The following is a 21,351-nucleotide window of genomic DNA, read 5'->3' on the forward strand; positions in this document are numbered from 1 at the left end:
TATTTATTGGGGATTGGTAGCGAAAGGTAAAATGGAGAACTTCCTTTTTTTTTTTTTTTCTGTTCTACTTAGTGGAGACATCCCTATTCAGGAAACTACTTAACTTTGTATTTACATATGTACAATAAGTTTCATGTAAGTCAATGGGACTAAATGCTTGTTTGAAGTCAAGAATGTGCTTACATGCTTTCCTGAATTAGGCCACAATGGGACACGTGTGTGGGTGGGTGGTTGTACGCATGCGTGCACACCAGGTTTAGTTGCCATTAGTTAGTATTTTGTTGCTACCAGGGTAAACCAGAAGGAAAGCTGGATAGAACATGTAATATTTGTTTGACAAGGGACTTCCGCTTGTGATTATTGACTTCAAGTCCCTAGTAAAGTGATCTCTCTTTTTTCCAATGTTAGGAAAAATGGATTTCCTGGTAGAATGTGTGTATGTATATGTACTGGATTAAAATCTACTATGACAATCCTGAGGCTCAAGTTAGGATTAAAAGCTACAACTCCAAATTTCTTACACTAAGAGTTACGCACCTGCGTTTCCCATTCCTGTTTGCAATAAAACCCACTGGGAACCAGTATGAGACTAAATGGGGTGGGGGAGGGGGAAGTATGGGAATGACAATAGGCAATGTTTTTAAAAAAAATTTCCCTATGTCGGAGGGCTTGATCCAAAGTCCATTGGAAAGACTCCTATTGCCTTCAGTGGGCTTTGGAGCAGCACCAGGATGTTTTATAGTACATTCTTACATCTCAGAACTATTCTAAACAATAAAAGAATGTGACTCAGTTTCTGACTATAAGGTAGAGAACATAAAGACAGATGTGGTGATGCTTCTGATACTGTCTCGCATGACCTTCTCATAAACAAACTAGGGAAATGCAACCTAGATGGAGCTACTATAAGGTGGGTGCATAACTGGTTGGAAAACCATTCCCAGAGAGCAATTATCAGTGGTTCACAGTCATGCTGGAAGGATGTAATGAGTGGGGTCCCGCAGGGATCGGTTCTGCGTCTGGGCCTGTTCAATATCTTCATCCTTGATTTAGATAATGGCATAGAGAGTACACTTAAAGTTTGCAGACGATACCAAGCTGGGAGGGGTTGCAAGTGCTTTGGAAGATAGGATTAAAATTCAAAATGATCTGGACAAACTGGAGAAATGGCCTGAAGAAAATAGGATGAAATTCAATAAGGACAAATGCAAAGTACTCTAGGAAGGAACAAATCAGTTGCACACATATAAAATGGGAAATAACTGCCTAGGAAGGAGTACTGAGGAAAGGGATCTAGGGGTCATAATGGATCACAAGCTAAATATGAGTAAATAGTGTAACGCTGTTGTCAAAAAAGCGAACATCATTCTGGGATGTATTAGCAGGAATATTGTAAGGAAGACACAAGAAGTAATTCTTCCGCTCTACTCTGTGCTGACTAGGCCTCAACTGCAGTATTATGGTGCCCAGAACTTGACACATTTCAGGAAGGATGTGGACAAATTGGAGACAATCCAGAGAAGAGCGACAAAAATTATTAAAGGTCTAGAAAACATGACTTATGGGGGAAGATTGAAAAAATTGAATTTAATTAGTCTGGAGAAGAGAAGATTGAAGGGGGACATGAGAACAGTTTTCAAGTATGTAAAAGGTCATTACAGGGAGGAGAGAGAAGAATTGTTCTTCTTAATCTCTGAGGATAGGATAAGAAGCAATTGGCTTAAATTGCAGCAAGGGAGGTTTAGGTTGGACATTAGGAAAAACTTCCTGTCAGGGTGGTTAAAGCACTGGAATAAAATTGCCTAAGGAGGTTGTGGAATCTCCATCCTTGGAGATTTTTAAGAGCAGGTTAGACAAACACCTGTCAGGAATGGTCTAGATCAGTGGTTTTCAAACTCTTTTTCTGGCAACCCAGTTGAAGAAAATTGTTGATGCCCATGACCCAGTGGAGCTGGGGATGAAAGGCTCGGGGTGTGGGAGGGGCTCAGGGCTGGGACAGAGAGTTGGGGTGCTGGGATGAGGGCTGTTGGGTTCAGCCAGGAATGAGCGGTGGGAGGGGGGCTCTGGGCTGGAGATGCAGGCTTTGGGGTGGGGCCAGGGATGAGGAGTCTGCGGTGGCTCAGGGCTGGGGCAGAGGTGTGGGGTTCCTTTGGACAGCTCCCAGTCAGCAGCACAGCGGGGGTGTGAAGGCAGGCTTCCTGCCTGTCCTGGCACCACGGACCATGCCACGTCCCGGAAGCGGCCAGCAGCAGGTCCAGCTCCTAGGTGGAGGTGTGCAAGCAGCTCCACGTGGCTCTCGCCTGCAGGCACCACCCCCCCCAGCTCCCATTGGTTGGAAACTGGCCAATGAGAGTGCGGAGCCAGTACTCATGGCAGAGGCAGCATGTTGAGCCCTGTGGCCCCCCACCACCACCGCCTAGGAACCAGACCTGCTGCTGGCCACTTCTGGGGAGCAGTGCGGTGTTAGAACAGGTAGGGACTAGCCTGCCTTAGCCAGGCAGCACCACCGACAGGACTTCTAACGGCCCGGTCAGCGGTGCTGAATAGAGCCTCCACCGCAACCCAGGGCCGAATCATGATCTGCAGTTTGAAAACCACTGGTTTAGATAATACTTAGTCCTGCCATGAGGTGGGGGACTGGACTAGATGACCTCTCGAGGTCCCTTCCAGTCCTACGATTCTATGCTAACCAACAGGAAACCAGAAGATGATGAGATTTGGATACATTTTATGAGAGGCCAAAAATGATTCAGGTACCTAGGAGTGGAAATGATGCTAGCCCTAAAGACACATTTAGAGAATGATATAAAAATTATTCACAAAAAATGACTTGAGAAAGATTTTTTCAGAAACTGAGGTGATTTGGGAGTTGTGGTGGATAATCAGCTGAATGTGAGCTTCCAGTGTGACTCTATGACCAAAAGGCCTAATAGGTTCTTGGGATGCATAAACAGGGGAATCTCAAGTAGGAGTAGAGAGGGTGAGGGATATTTTTAAAAGTACCTAAAGGGAGTACAGTGCAAGGTATTCTCCTTGAGGGAACTCAGAAGTGTGCAGGGCCCCACCCAATCCCATTACCCCTGCTGTTCCATATTTACGTAGTGGCATTAGGGGAGGTCTTGAGAGGATTTGGGCTAAAGTCTCAGAACTCTGATACTCTCTTTATCTTCCTTTCATTGGACCCAGAACCTACAGGCTCCCTACCTTCCCAGCATCTAGCCACTGGATGAAAAAAACATCTGACTCATCTCTGATAGATGGAAACCAGGCCCAGTGGGAAAACATTTAGAAGAAATAGTGTTGACAGTGTAGGAACTGGTCAGCATGCACGGCTACGTTGAACTGAAAAGGTTGATAGACTTGGTTTTATTGGATCCACTGCAAACTTTCCTCTAATAAGGACCAATCAACCAACAGCAATTCATGTCTTTGTAGGATTGCTAAATTTTTAATTGCAGAAAACCAAACACCCTTGCCTCACCCCTTTTCTGAGGTCCCACCCCTTTTCCAAGGCCCAGCCCCCGCTCACTCTATCCCCCATCCCTCCATCGCTTACTCTCCCCACACCCTCACTCACCTCGTTTATTTTCACCGGGCTGGGGTGCAGGAGAGGGTAAGGGCTCCAGCAGGCTCTGGGCTGGGGATGAGGAGTTTGGAGTGCAGGAGGGCTCAGGGCTGGGGCAGGGGGTTGGGATGTGGGAGAGGGTTCAGGGTGCGAGCTCCAGACAGTGCTGACCTCAAGCAGCTCCAGGAAAATGGCATCATGTTCCTCCAGCTCCTAGGCAGAGGGGGAGCCCGGGGGTTCTGCGCACTGCCCCTGTCCACAAGCGCCACCTCGCAGTCCCAGCCAATGGGAGCTGTGGAGCCTGTACTCGGGGACGTGCCTGCAGGCAGGGGCAGCACGCAGAGCCCCCCAGCCACCCCTCTTTCTAGGAGACAGAAGGACATGCCGTCCACTTCCTGGGAGCCCCGCGGAGCCAGCATGGAGCCTGCCTGCCCGCCCCACTGTAGCCAACTGGTCTTTTAGCAGCCCAATCTGCTATGCTGACCAGAGCCACTAGGGTCCCTTTTTGACCGAGTGTTCCAGTCGACAATGGGATGCCTGGCAACCCTATGCCTTTGGCACCCCTTTATGATAGCTCTAAGCAGAGTGCATTGGTGTAGGTTATCTTCCCTTTGAAGGCCAACCAGAAGCTTCAGCTAGCACAGAATGCAGAAACCCATCTTTGGAGTGGCATGGGCCATTATGAGCACAGCACACTAGTGTGCTCAGGTATCTCTGTTCGCCACCTATTCACTTCTGAATGCAGTTTAAGGCATAAGTTTTTAATGGGTTGGGTCGAGGGTTGCCAACCCTCCCGGATTGTCCAGGAGTCTACTAGAATCAGCATCGATCTCCAAGTGGCTATTGAAAGCAATCCGGGAGACTTTAATAGGCCGCTAGAAGTCTGGTCAGCAGTGCAGCTGGGCTAAGGCAGGCTCCCTACCTGCCCTGGCTCTGCGCGGCTGCTGGAAGTGACCCGCATGTCTTTCCAGCTCCTAGGCACAGGGGCAGTCAGGAGGTCTCTGCGCACTGCCCCAAGCACAGACTCCTCAGTTCCCATTTACCGGGAACCACGGCCAATGGGAGCTGAGGGGGCAGTGCCTTCAGGCAGGAGCGGCATGCAGAGCCACCTGGCCACCCCTGTGCCTAGGAGCCAGACATGCCGGTCGCTTCTAGGAGCTGCCCAAGGTAAGCCCGCACCCCTCACCACCTCCTGCACCCCAAAACCTGCCCCAATACTGAACCCCCTCCCACACCCAAACTCCCTTCTGGAGCCCACACCCCAAGCCCTCATCCTAGACCCCAATGCACTGCCTCAGCCTAGAGCCCCCTCCCACACAAACACCTCTCCCCTACCCCAGAGCCTGCACCCCCTCCCACACTCCAACCCCCTGACTGGTGAAAGTGAGTGACGGCAGGGGGAGAGCAAGCAACGGAGGGATGGGGGCTGGAGTGAGTCGTGGACAGGGCTTCAGAGAAGGGGCGGGGCAGGGCAAGGGTGTTTGTGCGATTAGAAAGTTGGCAACCCTAGTTGGGTCCCAGATACTCACTAAAAGATCACCTCTCATCCTGATGCAGCAGTGAAGGTTAATATCAGATAGGTAGGATCAGGCTGACAGTTCCCTCTTCTGAATGTTAAAGGACAGGTGGGCAAAGCTCTCTGGAGGGCTTGCCTTTTGAAACTTTTTGTAATTTCATGCCTCAGAACCCAAGTGGGGTAGTGTTAAGAAACAAAAGGAATGCATCTTAAAACACATGGTGCTTGATTGCATGGATTTTCTGATATAGTGACTCCATTGACTTCACTGGAGTCACACTGAAGTAAAACTGGTGTAAATGAATGGGGGGCAGGAGGGGAACAAAACAAAAACAAAACCCAACAGGCCCATTATCTTGATAATGATGACAAACTGACTGCAGATCCTTCCCCTGGCAGCACCTTTTGGGTTGACTTTTTTAGGAGCGTTATTTATAATTTATGTCAATTTTTGTAACTGTCTCTAGCTGTCCTCATACCACCAGCAGGTGCTGAATACATTTTATATCTGAAGATTAGGGCTGTCAAGCAATTAAAAAAATTACAATTATCTCCCATAAACATAAACAAACTTGTTGGTCTAAGTGATTAGGTGAACAAGAAGTAGGACTGAGTGGACTTGTAGACTCTAAAGTTTTACACTTTTATTTTTGAATGCAGTTATGTAACAATCTACATTTGTAATTGCACTTTCATGATAGAGATTTCAATTCACCTCAGAAGTACTGTCATGCAAAATACTATTTCTTTTGTTTATCATTTTTACAGTGCAAATATTTGTAATCAAAACTATAAAGTGAGCACTGTACACTTTGTATTCTGTGTTGTAACTGAATACATTTGAAAATGTAGAAAAACCATCCAAAAATACTGAATAAATGTCAATTGGTAGTCTATTGTTTAACAGGACAATTAAAAGTGTGATTAAAATGCATTTTTTAAGTTAATCATGTGATTTAACTGTGATTAATCAACAGTCCTACTCAGTTTGAGTTTCCACGCACACAGCTGATAAAATGATCTGATCTGGCCACAAGATTAAGCTTTTTGATTTGTGCATAAAATTTAATCATGAAGCCCCTTTCTCCAACACATATTAGCATGTCTTATTGCTCAGCTGTACATAGCTGGTAAATAGTTTAAAGAACGTAGCTTTGCCAATGACATATTTAGAGCTCTGTGATTTGCAGTCACCTTCTGGGACTGAAACTTACAACAAAAGAAAATTTTACAAAAAGTTACCCTTTAAAATCTTTTAGTGATGGTATTAACTTTACTTGACAGTGTAACAATATGGTAATCTTATTTTCCTCAGTTTATTTTACTGTGTGTGTCGTAGACATCATCAGATCTGTAGCCTTCTCAATATTTGTCACCTCTGAGTTTACAGACAGTACCCAGAACAGACTCATTGTTAGGTAGAGTACCAATGAGTAAGTTGATACAGTAAAAGATACAGTATAATATTCATCAGTCTCTAAGGATTCCTGTTTTTCTTTTGCCCAGGTGCCTATATAAAATGACTCTTTAGTATGTACAAGAAAAATAATCTTTGAATTTGTTTAGAAGGATTAACATGATATTGTAAGCTTTTGGATAAAATATTTGTCACGCTTATGGGCAAAGCTCCCTAGCCAGACTTCCTTCTCACTGAACCATCCAGGAGTTCAGTCACAAATTTAATGAATGAATTTAAAAATAAATAAATAAATAAATAAAAACGCATCATCAGCATGGAAGCATGGCCTCTGGAATGGTGGCTGTGGTATGAAGGGACACACAAATGTTTAGCGTATTGGGCACGTAAATACCTTGCAATGGCGGCTACAAAAGTGCCATGCGAATGCCTGCTGGAAGTGGCACAGGCTGTGGGATGTTCTGGCCGCCGCTTGGCCACTGCTTCCAGCAGCTCCCATTGGCCTGGAGCAGCGAACCGCAGCCAGTGAGAGCGCGACCGGCCGGACCTGCGGACGCAGCAGGTACACAAACCTGCCCGGCCCACCAGGGGCTTACCCTAAACAAGCGGTGTCCCGAGTTTGGGAAACACTGCCCTACACCTTTGCTCTGGCTACCTGCATCACAAGTAGGAGCATGGAAGGAGAGGGGAATCAGGCTACACAGAGGCTCTAGGTGCCCTGCCTTGTGCAGATGGATCATCCCGCTCTTAGGGCAGTCGTGATCTAGCACCAAGATCCTCAAAGATATTTAGGTGCCTTAATACCCGTTCAGGATTTGGGTCCAAGTTACTTGTATTATGAGGAACCACCTCTGCAGCCTGAGCAGTGGCTATTCAGAATTGGTACCAGGTTTAGCAGTACAGTATGCATGCACACAGAGAAAGGAGGCTCTGCACCTCAAGTATTCCTGTGTAGTGCTTTAAGTTTTTAATACTAAAATGCCAGACAGCAATTAAACATAATAAAACTGACGCTTACTTCATTTCTGTCTAGTGTAACTGGCAGACAGATCAATAGTTTTGGCTGCATGTAGCTTTGTACGTTAAATCTATCTTTTATAAAATAACTGAATTGCAATTGACTAAACAGCATTTAAGTATTTGCTTTTAAATGATTTACAAGCAATAAAATAACCATTGGTTTCAAATGGGAATGATTTTATTCTCTTATGTGATTCCCTCCCCCCCATATTTTCAAATAAAGGTTCAGCACCTTTTTAAAATACCACCAGCAATAAGAAAGGACTTCGCGTTGGACTCTTGAGTGAGTTCTAATTTGCCAATACAAATTTTTGTTAGACAGGTCAGCTTGCTTAGCAGTGTCTTGTGCTGCTCCAGACGGTGGGAGAAATAGGAAATACACTCAAGCAAACAAAGCACAAACATTAGAAGACCAGGAAATGTATAGTTAAGATCATGCCTTCCACAGCACATGCCCACACAAACTTAACTCTGTCCCCTTTATTGCTGCTCAGACAGATCACACTGATGTACTACTCCCTGGGACAATTGGAAGTCAGCAGGGAGCATGAAGAAGAGAATAGCTCAGAAGCTCTAAAGCAGTTTTCACTGTTTGACTCTCTGGTCCCCGCTCAAAGGAGACCCTTCTGTGTTGGGGGAGAATGCCACATGCTCATGTCTGAGACACTCAAGTTTATTGATTCAAACCTTTATTTTAATTGGTTTTTAGTTTTTAAATCACCCTGGTTTATTAAGGACATTCCTAATTTAAACAGTCCATGAACTGTTTATATTCTTTCCCCCCCCCCAAGGCTGTCCTAGATTTTGGACTATTTCAGAATTCTTTTATACATTTCTCTATATAACTTTTCCTACTTGGCTTCCCTTACATACTTCAGTATGTTCAGCATTCCACTGGGAGATGTTAAGAATCATGAGGACATGGAAACAATTACGACATAGTGCACTATTTCTGTTTCTGACTGGGATTTTTAATCCACTTTCTGGTCCTGGCTTTACTGTGAGGCATTTCTGGGGACTCACTTTTTACAAGCAGCAAAGAGTCTTCTTGCTTGCATATTTTTATATCACACACACACCTGCCCCTGGAAATTTCCACTACATGCACCCGACGAAGTGGGTATTCACCCATGAAAGCTCATGCTCCAAAACGTCTGTTAGTCTATAAGGTGCCACAGGACTCTCTGCTGCTGTTACAGATCCAGACTAACATGGCTACCCCTCTGATACTTGTCACTTTTTACAGACATTAGAGCACCAATTTGCAATGGTATCAACTGATTACCAGTATATGCTGAAATTTAAGTTGAGTGAAACTAAAAGCTTTCTAGAGTTGGTACCATTCATGTGGCTATACCAATACACATCTCAACGCAGGGGAGGAGGGGTGTCTCAAAACCTGTCACCTGGCCAAATGCAGTCCATCAGGCTCCATTACATTGAGACCAAGATGGTATCCAATTACCACTGTTATTTTGCCAGGTTAAGTAACACAATTTTGCATTGTTTACACTGCACAGATACAATTTTGGAGGTGCTCCAGATCATTTTCATTTCCCTTTAGGTAACAGCTGTATTAACACACTCAAAATCTTAATTTTTTTTTAAACAAGGTTATAGTCTATACCAAATTTATCTTCTTTGTTCTCTTCAGCTGGTGATCTTTAACGAGGCTTTTACACTGGTCTTGGAGTGTGTGTGTGTGTGTGTGTGTGTGTGTGTGTGTGTGTGTAATCTTCCCAGACTCACTTGGCTATTCTGCAATTCATCGTGACCACCCCCCTCCTTTCTGTTAAGCCTGGGTTTCTGTGTTTTGATACATGTGCATCCAAAAATCTCATCTCTGCAGTTCCTGAATCTGTCATGATCTGATTGATCAGTTACACCTTTATTTAACTTACTTTGCCAACATGTACTCCTTACCACTTTTATTTAAACTTCCATCCCCAGGATGCATGGGGCATCATAATGGACATTTCACCTAAATCTCCTCATTTTTGCCTTTCTGGGAGTAGTGTTTTCCTGTCAGATCCTGGTAGTTCCCATTTATATTCGTATTTAACCTGTGACTCTCCCAAATAGACATAGGGCTACTTGCAACTGTGCACATGGGTTTGTCATTGAGTCTTGGCACTCTATTAGGAAGATTGTGATGTTTCAGACAGTTCTCTGGCATTCAAATGACCTGAGCAAATAACACAGATCTCTCAAATACACGAGTTTCCTTTATATAACTGCAGCTGAGGAAATACCATCTCTGAATCTGTTTCCTTCCCTGGTCAATTTGAATGCCAGAGACCTGTTTTGCAATTCCTTATCTTCTGGTCCCTGCTCAAAGGAGACCCCAGGATATTGTATTTCCTAACCCTTCACTCAGACTTATTGTCCTGGATGATGTCTGCCACTCCCCAGATCAATGGTGCTGCACTGAGCACAGCGAGGGACCCTGGGAGTATATGACTAGGGGTGTAGACTTGGAGTTGTGTGGGGCATGATAGGGTAACTTCTGGCAATATCTTTGGGAGATCTTATTGTATTAAGTTTTTATCATTGTGGGCCAGGGAGTGTATGTAATTCCATGTGGGAAGGTGATTACAGCTCCTCCAGAAACTAAGAATGGTGATGGGGGGGGAGGGGAGAAATTAGGCACACTCACTCCAGTTGCAACTCTGCTAGAGAGGCACCACCATCTGGAGAGGTTTGCATATACTAGTTCAAACTGGATTCTCCAGAGACCAACAGACAAAGGACTTTTGGATAAACTGCTTGAATTTAAACTGGCTCAGAACCAGCTTTCTGATCAGCATAGGGGCAAGACTTTCTGTCCAAGGAGGTCCCCAATACTTCCTGGGAAAAGTTGAAAGGATTTTGGCCTATTGAGACCCCATAAGACCAATAGGAGATCTCTGGTAAGCTTGTAGCCTGTATACAAGAACTTTTATTGTCTTCTCAGTAATGCTGTCACCTTAAGAACAAATGTGCTTGCTTATAAAGTCATAATTTATAACTGGCAATTATGCTGTTCATCAGCCTTCAAAGAGAAAGCAAAATGTAGATGCTGGCCTGGTTAGGCAGTCTGACTGTGCTAGGGATATCACAGTGTAGGCAGGGAACAGTGCAGCTTGGAAAAACCCAGCTCAGGAGCAAGAGAGACAGGACTCTCTACCCAAGAGAGGGGACAGCTGAGGAGCCAGGAACCTAGGGTAGGTTCCCTTGCTAGACCATGGACGGGGGCAGAGGAAATACAGGTGCAGTGGCCCTGAAGTGTGATAGGGGGCACAGAGAAAAATGACAGTGGTGTTAGGGAGGGGGAAGGTAATGTTATATTCCTGTTTGGGAACCACTGTAATAGCAAATTTGTTCCGCCACTTCTGCAGGGAAAGCCCCTGGCGGGCCAGGCCGGTTTGTGTACCTACCGCATCCGCAGATTCGACCGATTGTGGCTCCCAGTGGCCGCTGTTTGCTGCTCCAGGCCAATGGGGGCCGCCGCTTCCAGCAGCTCCCATTGGCCTGGAGCAGCGAACCGCGGCCAGTGGGAACCGCAATCGGCCGGACCTGCGGACGCGGCAGGTACACAAACCAGCCTGACCCACCAAGGGCTTTCCCTAAACAAGCAGTGTCCCAAGTTTGGGAAACACTGATCTAAAGCTTGACCATGACTTGGCTGTTAACACTGTAAAAGGCTTTGGAATACCTTGTGGTGACATGTGGTTGTATAGCAAAAAGTAGACTTTAACAGCAGTTTTAATTTAGGTCATACTTTTTCCTACACAGTAAGCGAAAGCCCTTTATGTAACCACCAGAGTGCAATTTGCCATTGGTAGAGCTAAAGGGATGCCTGAGATTATTGTTCATTTACCCTTGTTTTTATCCCCCAGTCCTGTTAAATACATATGTAAATTCTTGGGCCTACACAATGAAAAAGGCTAGAAGAGTTAGAGGTAAGTGCCATGAAATGTGTATGTTCTGCAGAATGCAATTATTGTGCCAACAGAAAGGAATCCACTGGCTATTTTTATCATCATTTGTAAAGGAGTAAATTTACAGCTCATTCATCTTTCTAATGGCTCTTTAGCGGCAAGAATGCCAAGCAGTAGTTGGCTACACAAATTATAGGAATAGGATTTCAAGGTCAGACAGCTGGAGAAAAAGGATGTCCAGGTTTCCCTGTTGGGAGGACAACTGCAAACGTTGCCTAACATAGAACTGGTTGAGCAGGGTGAAGGAGTATGCTAATGAATGAATGGCATTTCCCCAAATGCTCAACATTAGAAGCAGTGCCAGTATCCCTCATTTCACCACTGGGACAGAGGCAGTTGTGACGGATTGGATCACAGAAACCCCCTTGGGACTGCCACCTGATATGCCGAGACTATCTCTGAGCTTGTTTTCCCTGCCAGCTTGGGACTTCAGTACCTTGCCTTGTTTGAGCCAAACATGCTTGCCTGCTGCAAACACAGACCCAGGTCTGAACCATGTCCCCCACTAGCTTAACTGAAAACAGCTTAAGAAGTGCTCCTATCTCCAGCACTAAGATACCCAGCTCCCAATAGGGTCCAAACCCCAAATGAACCCGTTTTACTCTGTATAAAGCTTATAATACAGGGTAAACTCAAATTGTTCACCCTCTATAAATAACACTGATAGAGAGATATGCACAGCTGTTTGCCCTCTGAGGTATTAATTAATAAAATTGCTTTTTACTTAATACAAAAAGTAGGATTTAAGTGGTTGCAAGTAATAACAGACAGAACAAAGTAAGTTACCAAACAAAATAAAACAAAACACACAAGTCTATGCCTAATACAATAGGCAGCTGAATGCAGGTAAATCTCACCCTCAGAGATATTCCAATAAGCTTCTTTGACAGACAAGCCTCCTTCTAGTCTGGGTCCAACAATCACTCACACCCCTGTAGTTACTGTCCTTTGTTCCAGTTTCTTTCAGCCTCTCCACCCCAAGGAGATGCCACTGAAGACAAAATGGAGGGGTTACCCCAGGGGCTTATATAGTCTCTCTTGTGGGTGGAAACCCCTTCCCTTCTCCTATGCAGAATCCAGCTACAAGATGGAGTTTTGAAGTCACATGGGCAAGTCACATGTCCATGCATGACTCAGTTCTTTACAGGCCAATGCCACATTCCCCGGAAAGCTCAGATGCGGATTGGCATATCTCAAAGTTCATTTTCAGCTTAAGTGATTCTTGATTGGGCACTCACTGCAGGGCCACCCAGAGGATTCAGGGGACCTGGGGCAAAGCAATTTCAGGGGCCCCTTCCATAAAAAAAAAAAGTTGCAATACTATAGAATACTAGTATTCTATAGTAGTCTGCGGAGCCTGAGGCAAATTGCCCCACTTGCCCCCTCAAGGCAGCCCTGGGAAAAATAAACATTTAAAAACCTTCCACATCTCAGCACAAACCCAGTTTTGAGAAAACTTCTTTTCTAAGTCACCTTTACAAGGTATCACTGGTTCTCAGCATCAGCTAGTGCTAAAAGGCACTAAAGCTCATTAAAAGGGTTGGACAAATATTTTCCGTCAAAACTTTTTTTGGATCAAAACTGGGGGGTTTTAAAAAGCAGAAAAAAAATCACAGTGTCTGCTTTCCTTCAAAATTTGCTGTGGTTTTTTTAATTGAAAAGCTGAAATTAGTCTGCCAAAACCTGAACATGGTTTGGGGTTTCAGAAGTGTTTGGCCAACTATTTGCTGCTTGCTGTGTTTGTTTAAAGAAACAATAAAAAAAATCTGCTTAAAAAAAAACATCCAAAACTTTTGAACCACCTCAGCTTGTAACCAAACGCCTAAGCCCATCCAGTCAGAGATTTTTCCAGGTTTCTGATACTCTGCTATCTTCCTTAACTCATATCTGTCTCCATAACTTTGGGTTCATTTAGCTTAGAACATAAGCATGGCCATACTGGATCAGACCAAAGGTCCATCCAGCCCAGTATCCTGGATACCAGCAGTGGCCAATGTCAAGTGCCCCAGAGGGAGTGAACCTAACAGGTAATGATCAAATGATCTCTCTCCTGCCATCCATCTCCACCCTCTGACAAACAGAGGCTAGGGACACCATTCCTTACCCTTCCTGGCTAATAGCGATTAATAGACTTAACCTCCATGAATGTATCTGTTTCCTAGAGACTGGCTCCACGGGGTCCCTCACAAACTGGAGATGCTTACTGTGGGATTGTCTTTAGTGTAGCTTATGTACATACTCCACAAACTGAGCATTTGAGCTTGTTCCAGAATCTGGGATGAGCCTATGTTGTGAAAACTGAAATGCTCAAAATAGCACATGTATGTGAATAGACACAGGGTGCTAAAATTAACCCATGGGTTCTCAAACTGGGGGCCGGGACCCCTCAGGGGGTCATGAGGTTATTACTGGGGGTTGCAGGCTGTCAGCCTCCACCTCAAACCCTGCTTTGCCTCAAGCATTTATAATAGTGTTAAATATATAAAAAAGTGTTTTTAATTTATGAGGGGGGGTTGTACTCAGAGGTTTGCTATGTTAAAAGGGTCACAGTACAAAAGTTTGAGAACCTCTGAATTAACCCCTCTGGAGCCTTGAGGAGTGCAGGGGAGGGGGATCTCCCTTGGTAGGGTTGGGAAGGAGGTAGGTGGTGTACGATATTGCTCTTCTCATGTGGTCCCTCCCCCATGGCTCTATCACTGTTAATCTAAAGTGGCTAATTTTAAATGAAGCGACCCTGGGGCACTGAAATTAAATGTAGACTATAATTTGACATTTGAGAAGTGAAAGGGATGGTAGCCCTAAGGGGAAAGATAACAGCTTGTCTCTTTGTATTAAATAGCTGTCTGCAAGCCTCAAACTGCTGAATGAGCTTTAGGGTAGGGAAGGCTGTGCCTCCCCAAACAGCCTGCCCCTGCCCCCTATCTGACCCGCATCCACTTCCTGCCCCCCTAAGATTCCCCAACCCATCCTGCTCCTTGTCTCATCACCACCACCCAACCACCACCCCAAGACTCCACCCCCCACCAATCCCCCCTGTTCCCTGTCTGCCCCGACCCCTATCCACCCACCCCCGCCGAGTCCTGACAGACCCTGGGAATGCCCACGATCCAACCCCCTGTTCCCCATCCCCTGACTGCCCCCACAGAACCTCTGCCCCCTCCCTGCCCCTTATCCAATCCCCCCGCCCCGGCCCGGCCCCCTACCATGCTGCTTACCCCCGCTTACTCCCTCTCCCAGAGCCTCAATGCGCAACGTCCAGGAGCAGCCCTGGACAGTGCTGCAGCGGCCTTGCTCTAGTGGGACCTGAGCACCTGCTCGCAGCCCCGCCCCCTTACCACATGGCTCTGAGCGGGGAGGAGCTCAGGCCCCGATGGAGCCACGCAGCTTTAGCTTTGTCCAAGGCCGCTCCTGGACGCAGCATGCTGAGGCGCTGGGGGATGGGGGAAGGCAGAGGCGGGGCCAGGGCCTTCTCATGGGGGCCCCTGTGGGGCCCAGGGCAAATTGCCCCACTTGCGCCCCCCGGGTGGCCCTGACTTACTGAGAATAGTCGTTTCTCAAGAAGCTGACCAAAAGCTTCACTGAGGCTACTTAAAAAACTCAAACAAGTACATAGCCAATATTCATAACTTCAAATACAAAAATGATACATGCATACTCATAGGATGCATATATCCAGTAGATCATAACCTTTGCAGAGATGTGTTACATGGCATATCTAGCATAAAACATTCCAGTTATGTCATATTTACACTCATTAGCATATTTCTATAAAGCATTATGGAGTGCAACGACACAGCAGTATTGGAAGAGTGGAAACAAACGGACAATATAGACATTAGAACAATGTATGGCAAAGCCACATAGCAACCACAAGGACACTAGAATATAGCATTCCCCCAAAATGCCATTAAAAAAAACAACAACCACACACACAACTTATGGCCTCATTGGGTAAGAGTGGAATTTAAAACCTAGAAGGCAATAGGAGAAACCATCCCATGATTGTTGAACCAGATCATTGAAAGATTAGTATTTAGGTTGTGCCAAGAGCTTAAAAACTATTGGATATTTTGGGTTGTGAAAATCTGAGATACACTAAAGGAGAATATTGGAGAGAACAGAAGAGATGTAAAAGATTGAAGCAGAAAATATAATCTTTGAGCAGCAAGGTTGAGAGAGAAAGAAAGAGAAACAGCCTTCACCCATGAAGAGCCACAAAGCAGCTGTATTTTATGGGATCACCCAGGGAACAACACATGGGTGTTCACATGTTTAGGCTTTTGTCAGAGACAAAGTCTTGCACTCTATTCTTGTTGTTTATCATGGAGAAAGTGGTCTGACAGTCACCCAATAATATATCAGTTATGGCTGATGTTCTAATAAGCCAGCTCTTCTGGATTTAGGGTCCCATCTCAGCTTCATACAGATCAGGGAAAAACTCTGAATACAGAGTCTAACAGCAGGGTGAGATCCCTGACATCCACACCACCTCAGCACACCTACAATGTGATGGAATGGTAGAAAATTAACTAGTTCAAGACGGCTACCTGTATAAAACACCATTAAGAATGGAATATTCCATTCTTTTTATGGCTTACAGAACACAAGTGAAAGAGTCCAAAATGGAGCTGCCATTCATGTTTGGACATGAGCTGGGCGATTCTAGCACGTATCTTGTTCAAAGCAGGAAACAAAAGCTCCAGTGGAGAAACCAAAGAAATTTGATCATTGAACTGCTTCAAGTCTCTTTGATCCAACAGAGAATGAAAGACCACATACATTTGCTAAGGACACTGGGGAAGAAAAAAAGCTCCTGAAAAAGAGAAAAAAAAAGTGTGGATTTTTAAATACACCTTTATGATTCTTTATGATCCAAGGTAATGTTGGAAACATGTTAAGAAAAGACCTGTGGTTTGGTTCTATAATTTCTGAAGAGAATGAAACTAAACTGGGGGTGGGGAAGAATTAGATTGGCCATATGTAGAATAGGAACAGGATTTCAAGGACACACCCAGAACTGGAAAGAAGCATGGCAGCGTGGAAGCATATAAAACTGCTCCAAACAATGAAGATCTGTGAAGAGTAACAGCAGCCACTAGACAGTGGATACTGACCCCTGTCTTATGAGATGGGTATTAACCTTTTGTAGCCCTGACCTCAGTCAGATGACTGGGCTATGGATTAAAATTCACTCTCATATCAGTCTGATGTGTTACAACATTACTACTACTCCTCAATAGCTTTGTAGGCTAAAGGGGTGCTGCTATAATACATTTAGGACCAGGTTCCTTCCTCTCCAAGAGCTCAGCTCCCAGTTAAGCACCTAAATGAAGCAGCTAGATTTTCAGACGTGCTCAGCCCCCATTGTACTCAACAGGAGCAGAACACTTCTGAAAATTTGGCCACAGCATTTAGGTGCCTACATTGAAGCTGTTGGCTACAAATTGCCTTTGAAAATGTGGTTTTATATAGTACAGTACACACCTGTTACAATACACTTTGTGAATAAAATCTTCCTGCAAGGGGACAGATGTTAGACAATTAGTTTGAATACTGCAGAGAGTGCATGCCCTTTCAGGGTTACAGGTGAAGCATGGGCCAGTTAATTCCAAGAAATCATTTAGATCAGTACCTATTTGATCTATCTATCTCATAGGTACTTATGAGACACAGACACCCCATTACCACAGTATCTAATCCTCTCATAAGGTTTAATGCATTTAGCCTCACCTCTGAGAGGTAGGGAAGTGCTATTATACCCATTTTACAGAAGGGGCACGGATGCGTAGACAAGAGGAGTTACACAAGGACACACAGAAAGTCTGTGGCAGAGTAGGGAATTGACCCCAGCTTTAAATTTCAGGATAGCAGCCTAACCACTAGACCATCCTTCCTCTACTTACTGGAGCCAACAGTAAAGAGATGAATTTCTAATCTGGAATACAAATTAACATTGATCTCATTTGATATTTTAGGGAAAGGACTGCCTGTGTGGCTATCAAGTTGTTTTGCTGAACTACCATAGAAGAATACACAAGAGACAGCCATTTTCAATCCATAAATATATTAAGAAATACATTTTATTTCAATATCAAGAACCACCATCACCTTCAAGAGAAGATCTTTATACAACATGTGACTACAGAAAATAGTGGGCAGATTGATAAAGTAATGATCTGAATTGTTCTCCATAGAACCAAGAACAGATTTTACTTTGATTTCAAATGAGCCACTGCACAAAGATATTGACAGTCTGAATTTATAAAACACTAATGCAGAAAAAAGTCAGTTTGATAAGAAAACTCAATTTTGTGAAAAGTTTAATTGTATTAAATCACTGGTGAATAAACAGCCACCTTATGTCCAGCGCTGCAAACAAGTACAGTACATGACTAACTTGACTCAAATGAGTAGTCCTGAAAGAGACTTATGTGAATAAAGCAGAATCAGGACCTTAAAGGCTAGAAAATGTCTCATGTGATTTTTTGTTTCCTCTGCCACTGGGCAAACACTGATTATTTCCTTCTCTCAGTGATTAAAGGAAACTGAAATTAGAAACTCATTAATAAATCCTAAATTCTTTCCCACAAACCTTTCCCACAACTTCTCATTTAAAAGGCACTGGAACAAATCCATTAAAAACTTTGCGAGCTTACCTTCACCTTTTCCATTAATGATTTCTCCTGTGCCAGATTCTACTAGCTTCCACTGTTGCAACAGTTGTTCCCTTCTTTAGGGTCAGTTATCAAAAACATTTAGCAACCTAACAAGAATGCTTTCCTGCTTCAGCTCAGTTCAACTGTAAGGCTCACTCCTGCATGTGCATAACTTTACACATATATACAGTTTGCAGGATTAAAACCTAAAATCTTACCCTATTCTTCTGTTTCAAAGCAAATTTTCTCCATTTTTCTTTCCTTTGCTGGAAGTTACCCACCCATGTGATTGTAATTATAGTTCCAGCCCCTGGAGCTCAGGATAGTTTGCTCACCACAGATTACTTGCCTGCAAAGCAATTGTTTCACCTGGATCATATCTTTAAAGGGGATTTTCCTAGGCTGAATTTGTAGTGCTCCCTTACTGACATTCTTACATTGTTATTCTCTAATGAAATCCAGACTCCATATGAGTTCACCTGCTACAGTATAGCTGCTTCCTAGACATCCTGCTATGCCAGAGGTCCAATTCCTACATCCAATTTTCCCCACCTTGGCACTGGTTGTCCCAGGTTCCATTTGAGGCTAATTCAGTAGTTCAATTTTAGAACCCATTTCTCCCAGCAATTTTAGCAGATTTGGTCTAAGAACTATGTTTTTTTGAGCCAGGTTCTACAACTACTGTGTGATTCATATTTTCAGCCTCATAGTCAAAAGCCAAATCCTTGTATTGATGTTTAAATGTCCAGACTTAAAAAAACGGGGCTATACTCCCTCACCCCAAACCTTGAGCTTGATGTCAGCCCATCTCTTCAACTGGGCAAGTGCTACTGTCATGCACTTGTAACACCGTTTTGTCTTTCTTAAAGAAGAGACAGTGTAATACAATGGGTAGGGCACTGGCCTGGGAGACCTCAGTTCTATTCCCATCTCCACTAGTAATTTGTTACTTAATCTCCATGCCTCAATTTCCCTATCTAGAAAGTGGGAATAAAATAGGAATTGCCATACCGTATCAGACCCCAGGCCCATCTAATCCAATATCCTGTTTCCCCCAGTGGCCAGTATCAGATGCTTCAGAGGAAGATGCGGGTACCCTCTGGTATGCAGGCACAGGATAATCTGCCCCCCCCCCCCTCGCCCATTAAATCTCAGACTGATCTGATAGGCAGGGAATGTCCTAAACCCTGAAGCATGAGGTTCAATAGCCCTTTTAAAAAAGTATTATTAATGATAACTGAATGTTCTCCACATATACCCTAATTCCCCTTGGTAAAACATTTTGAGACCTAGTGGCACTAGGTAGTATTAACAACCATGTGGGCAATCTCCTCACAACAGCACATTGAATGGAATTAGTGCCTTTGCTGTCTGTGCTATTTCCAGCAGGGTTGCTTGTTTTACAGTGAATAGTTATTTGTGTTGTGGTAGCATCTGGAGACCTAAAGACGGATCCAAGCCCCATTGTGCTTTGCACTGTACACATGTAATGAAAAGATGGTCCCTGTCCCAAGAAGCTTATAACATGAGTGTAGGACAGGAAACAATGGGTGGATACAGACAGATGAGGGAACAGTAAAATGATTATGATTTGCAAACTGAATTTAATATTCTTTCCCAAACATTCTATGTTCCTGGGGTAAATCCCCCTTTCTCCTCACGTGTATCAGACACAGATTTATACATGCAAGATTCCAGATGACATTGGACCTGCTTCTTCTGAGCACGGCTAAAGCTCTCTAACTGCTCACCACAAGGGAGGAGCTTGCAGCAGCCACCAACGGTTAAAGAAGATTGAAACAGAAGTGGGAGTTCTGACCATACCAGCCATGGAGAAGGGGGAAATCTCCTCTTTTTACCTAAAGAAGGGGAGCTAGGCTCCCCCCCCCCAAGTGATCCCCTAATGACAGTTTGAGCAGTTTCCTACCCTCAGTTGCAAAATGGTGTGTGGTTCTTTCAGAAATTGAGAAACCAGAAATTGGTTTCCTGGTTTCCTCAAAAGCCAACACTGAGCAACTGTAGATGAAACTATAAATAACGGATGATCTTTATGAAAGATAGGTGCTAAACTCCCAACTTTAGCAGTTGGTTTATCTTAATAAAGAGACCTTTGCAAGGAAGAGAGCTAGAAATAAATAAAGGGGGGGGGGAAGCAGGGGGTAGCTCTGGCTTTTCTAGACCTCCCACTTAGATTTGGGGATTTTGTAGGCCCCAGATGCCAGCTCTGCATGTAAAGTGTGCAACTAAAGGAAACCAGAATTTGTGTGGGCAAATCCTTATGCACGTACGGAACCCCAGTGAAGCATGGATATGAGTTGGCCTGTGTAGATCACCCTTTGGATAGCAATTAGTCATCAGCTCCTCTGTCTCATGGTTAAGGCAGCAAGACATTTGTAACAGAAATTATAAGCAAGCTGAGCTGAACCCACCCACAAAAGCAGCCAAACACTATTGCTAAGGGCCTTTTTTATTTATTTTCTGTGTATCTAACAAAATTCTCAGTCTACAACTATGTTTAGAATTTCCCTCCTAGGCTAAATGCAGACTGAAATCCCCTCTTCACCTTGTTCCTTAGCAATAACAATTGCTCTTTGGCTTGCATCTTTTCCCAGTTTGTGGTCCTCCTTTGGCCAGGGCCAACTGACTCAGTAGATACCACAAAAGCATAGACACAATAGAGTCAGACTCCCCAGAGGAACCAGATAATAGACACTTCAGCTGCACAACAGGGATAGATGTTGTAGTGGAAGGAGAAACAACTGCAGCTTTTTGCCTTTTTCACTGTTGCAGATAAAAGACTAACCCCTCCACCCTATTTGTTTGAGAGAGGTGTTCTTTATCCACCTTCCTCCCATTCCCACCGAGTCTATTCAGTGCAGCTTTCCTTTCTTTTGCTCACTACAAAATTTCCCCTCCCATAATATCCAAAGCCTCAACACTCTTCCCTTTACAGTTCACAGGGGTTTCCTCTGTTGCAGGTATTTAGGAAGCACCAATCACGGTGATATCTAGGCACAAATCTTTCTCTCCACATAACTATAGAGTTACAGTGGTTATCAGCATAGCATAAGAGATACTAAGCACCCTCTACAAGCATGTTCTAAACATAACTGGAGGGGGAAATTTCCCCTTTCTTGCTGACACTTTACAAATATACGGTTGTGCTCTCTGCATCAAGGCTAATAGGCCTCATTTAG

At 44.3% G+C, this 21,351-nt stretch overlaps 1 protein-coding gene across 6 annotated transcripts in view; it reads right to left on the reverse strand.

Annotated features, from left to right (window-relative positions):
* Positions 1-18,461, reverse strand: part of CHST11 (carbohydrate sulfotransferase 11) — a 290,174-nt gene extending 271,713 nt beyond the window's left edge. Inside the window, exon 1 of one of the 6 annotated variants that reach the window (XM_044987540.1) lies at positions 18,155-18,461. In XM_044987540.1, coding sequence (XP_044843475.1) covers positions 18,155-18,169 — 15 coding nt within the window. In that variant the 5' untranslated portion in view covers positions 18,170-18,461. The remainder of the gene's footprint in view (positions 1-18,154) is intronic. The other 5 variants (XM_044987562.1, XM_044987578.1, XM_044987587.1 and 2 more) reach the window with 5 other exon arrangements.
* Positions 18,462-21,351: the final 2,890 nt, after the last annotated feature.

Source organism: Mauremys mutica, chromosome 1 (assembly GCF_020497125.1).
Source record: "Mauremys mutica isolate MM-2020 ecotype Southern chromosome 1, ASM2049712v1, whole genome shotgun sequence".
NCBI classification, from domain to species: domain Eukaryota; kingdom Metazoa; phylum Chordata; order Testudines; family Geoemydidae; genus Mauremys; species Mauremys mutica.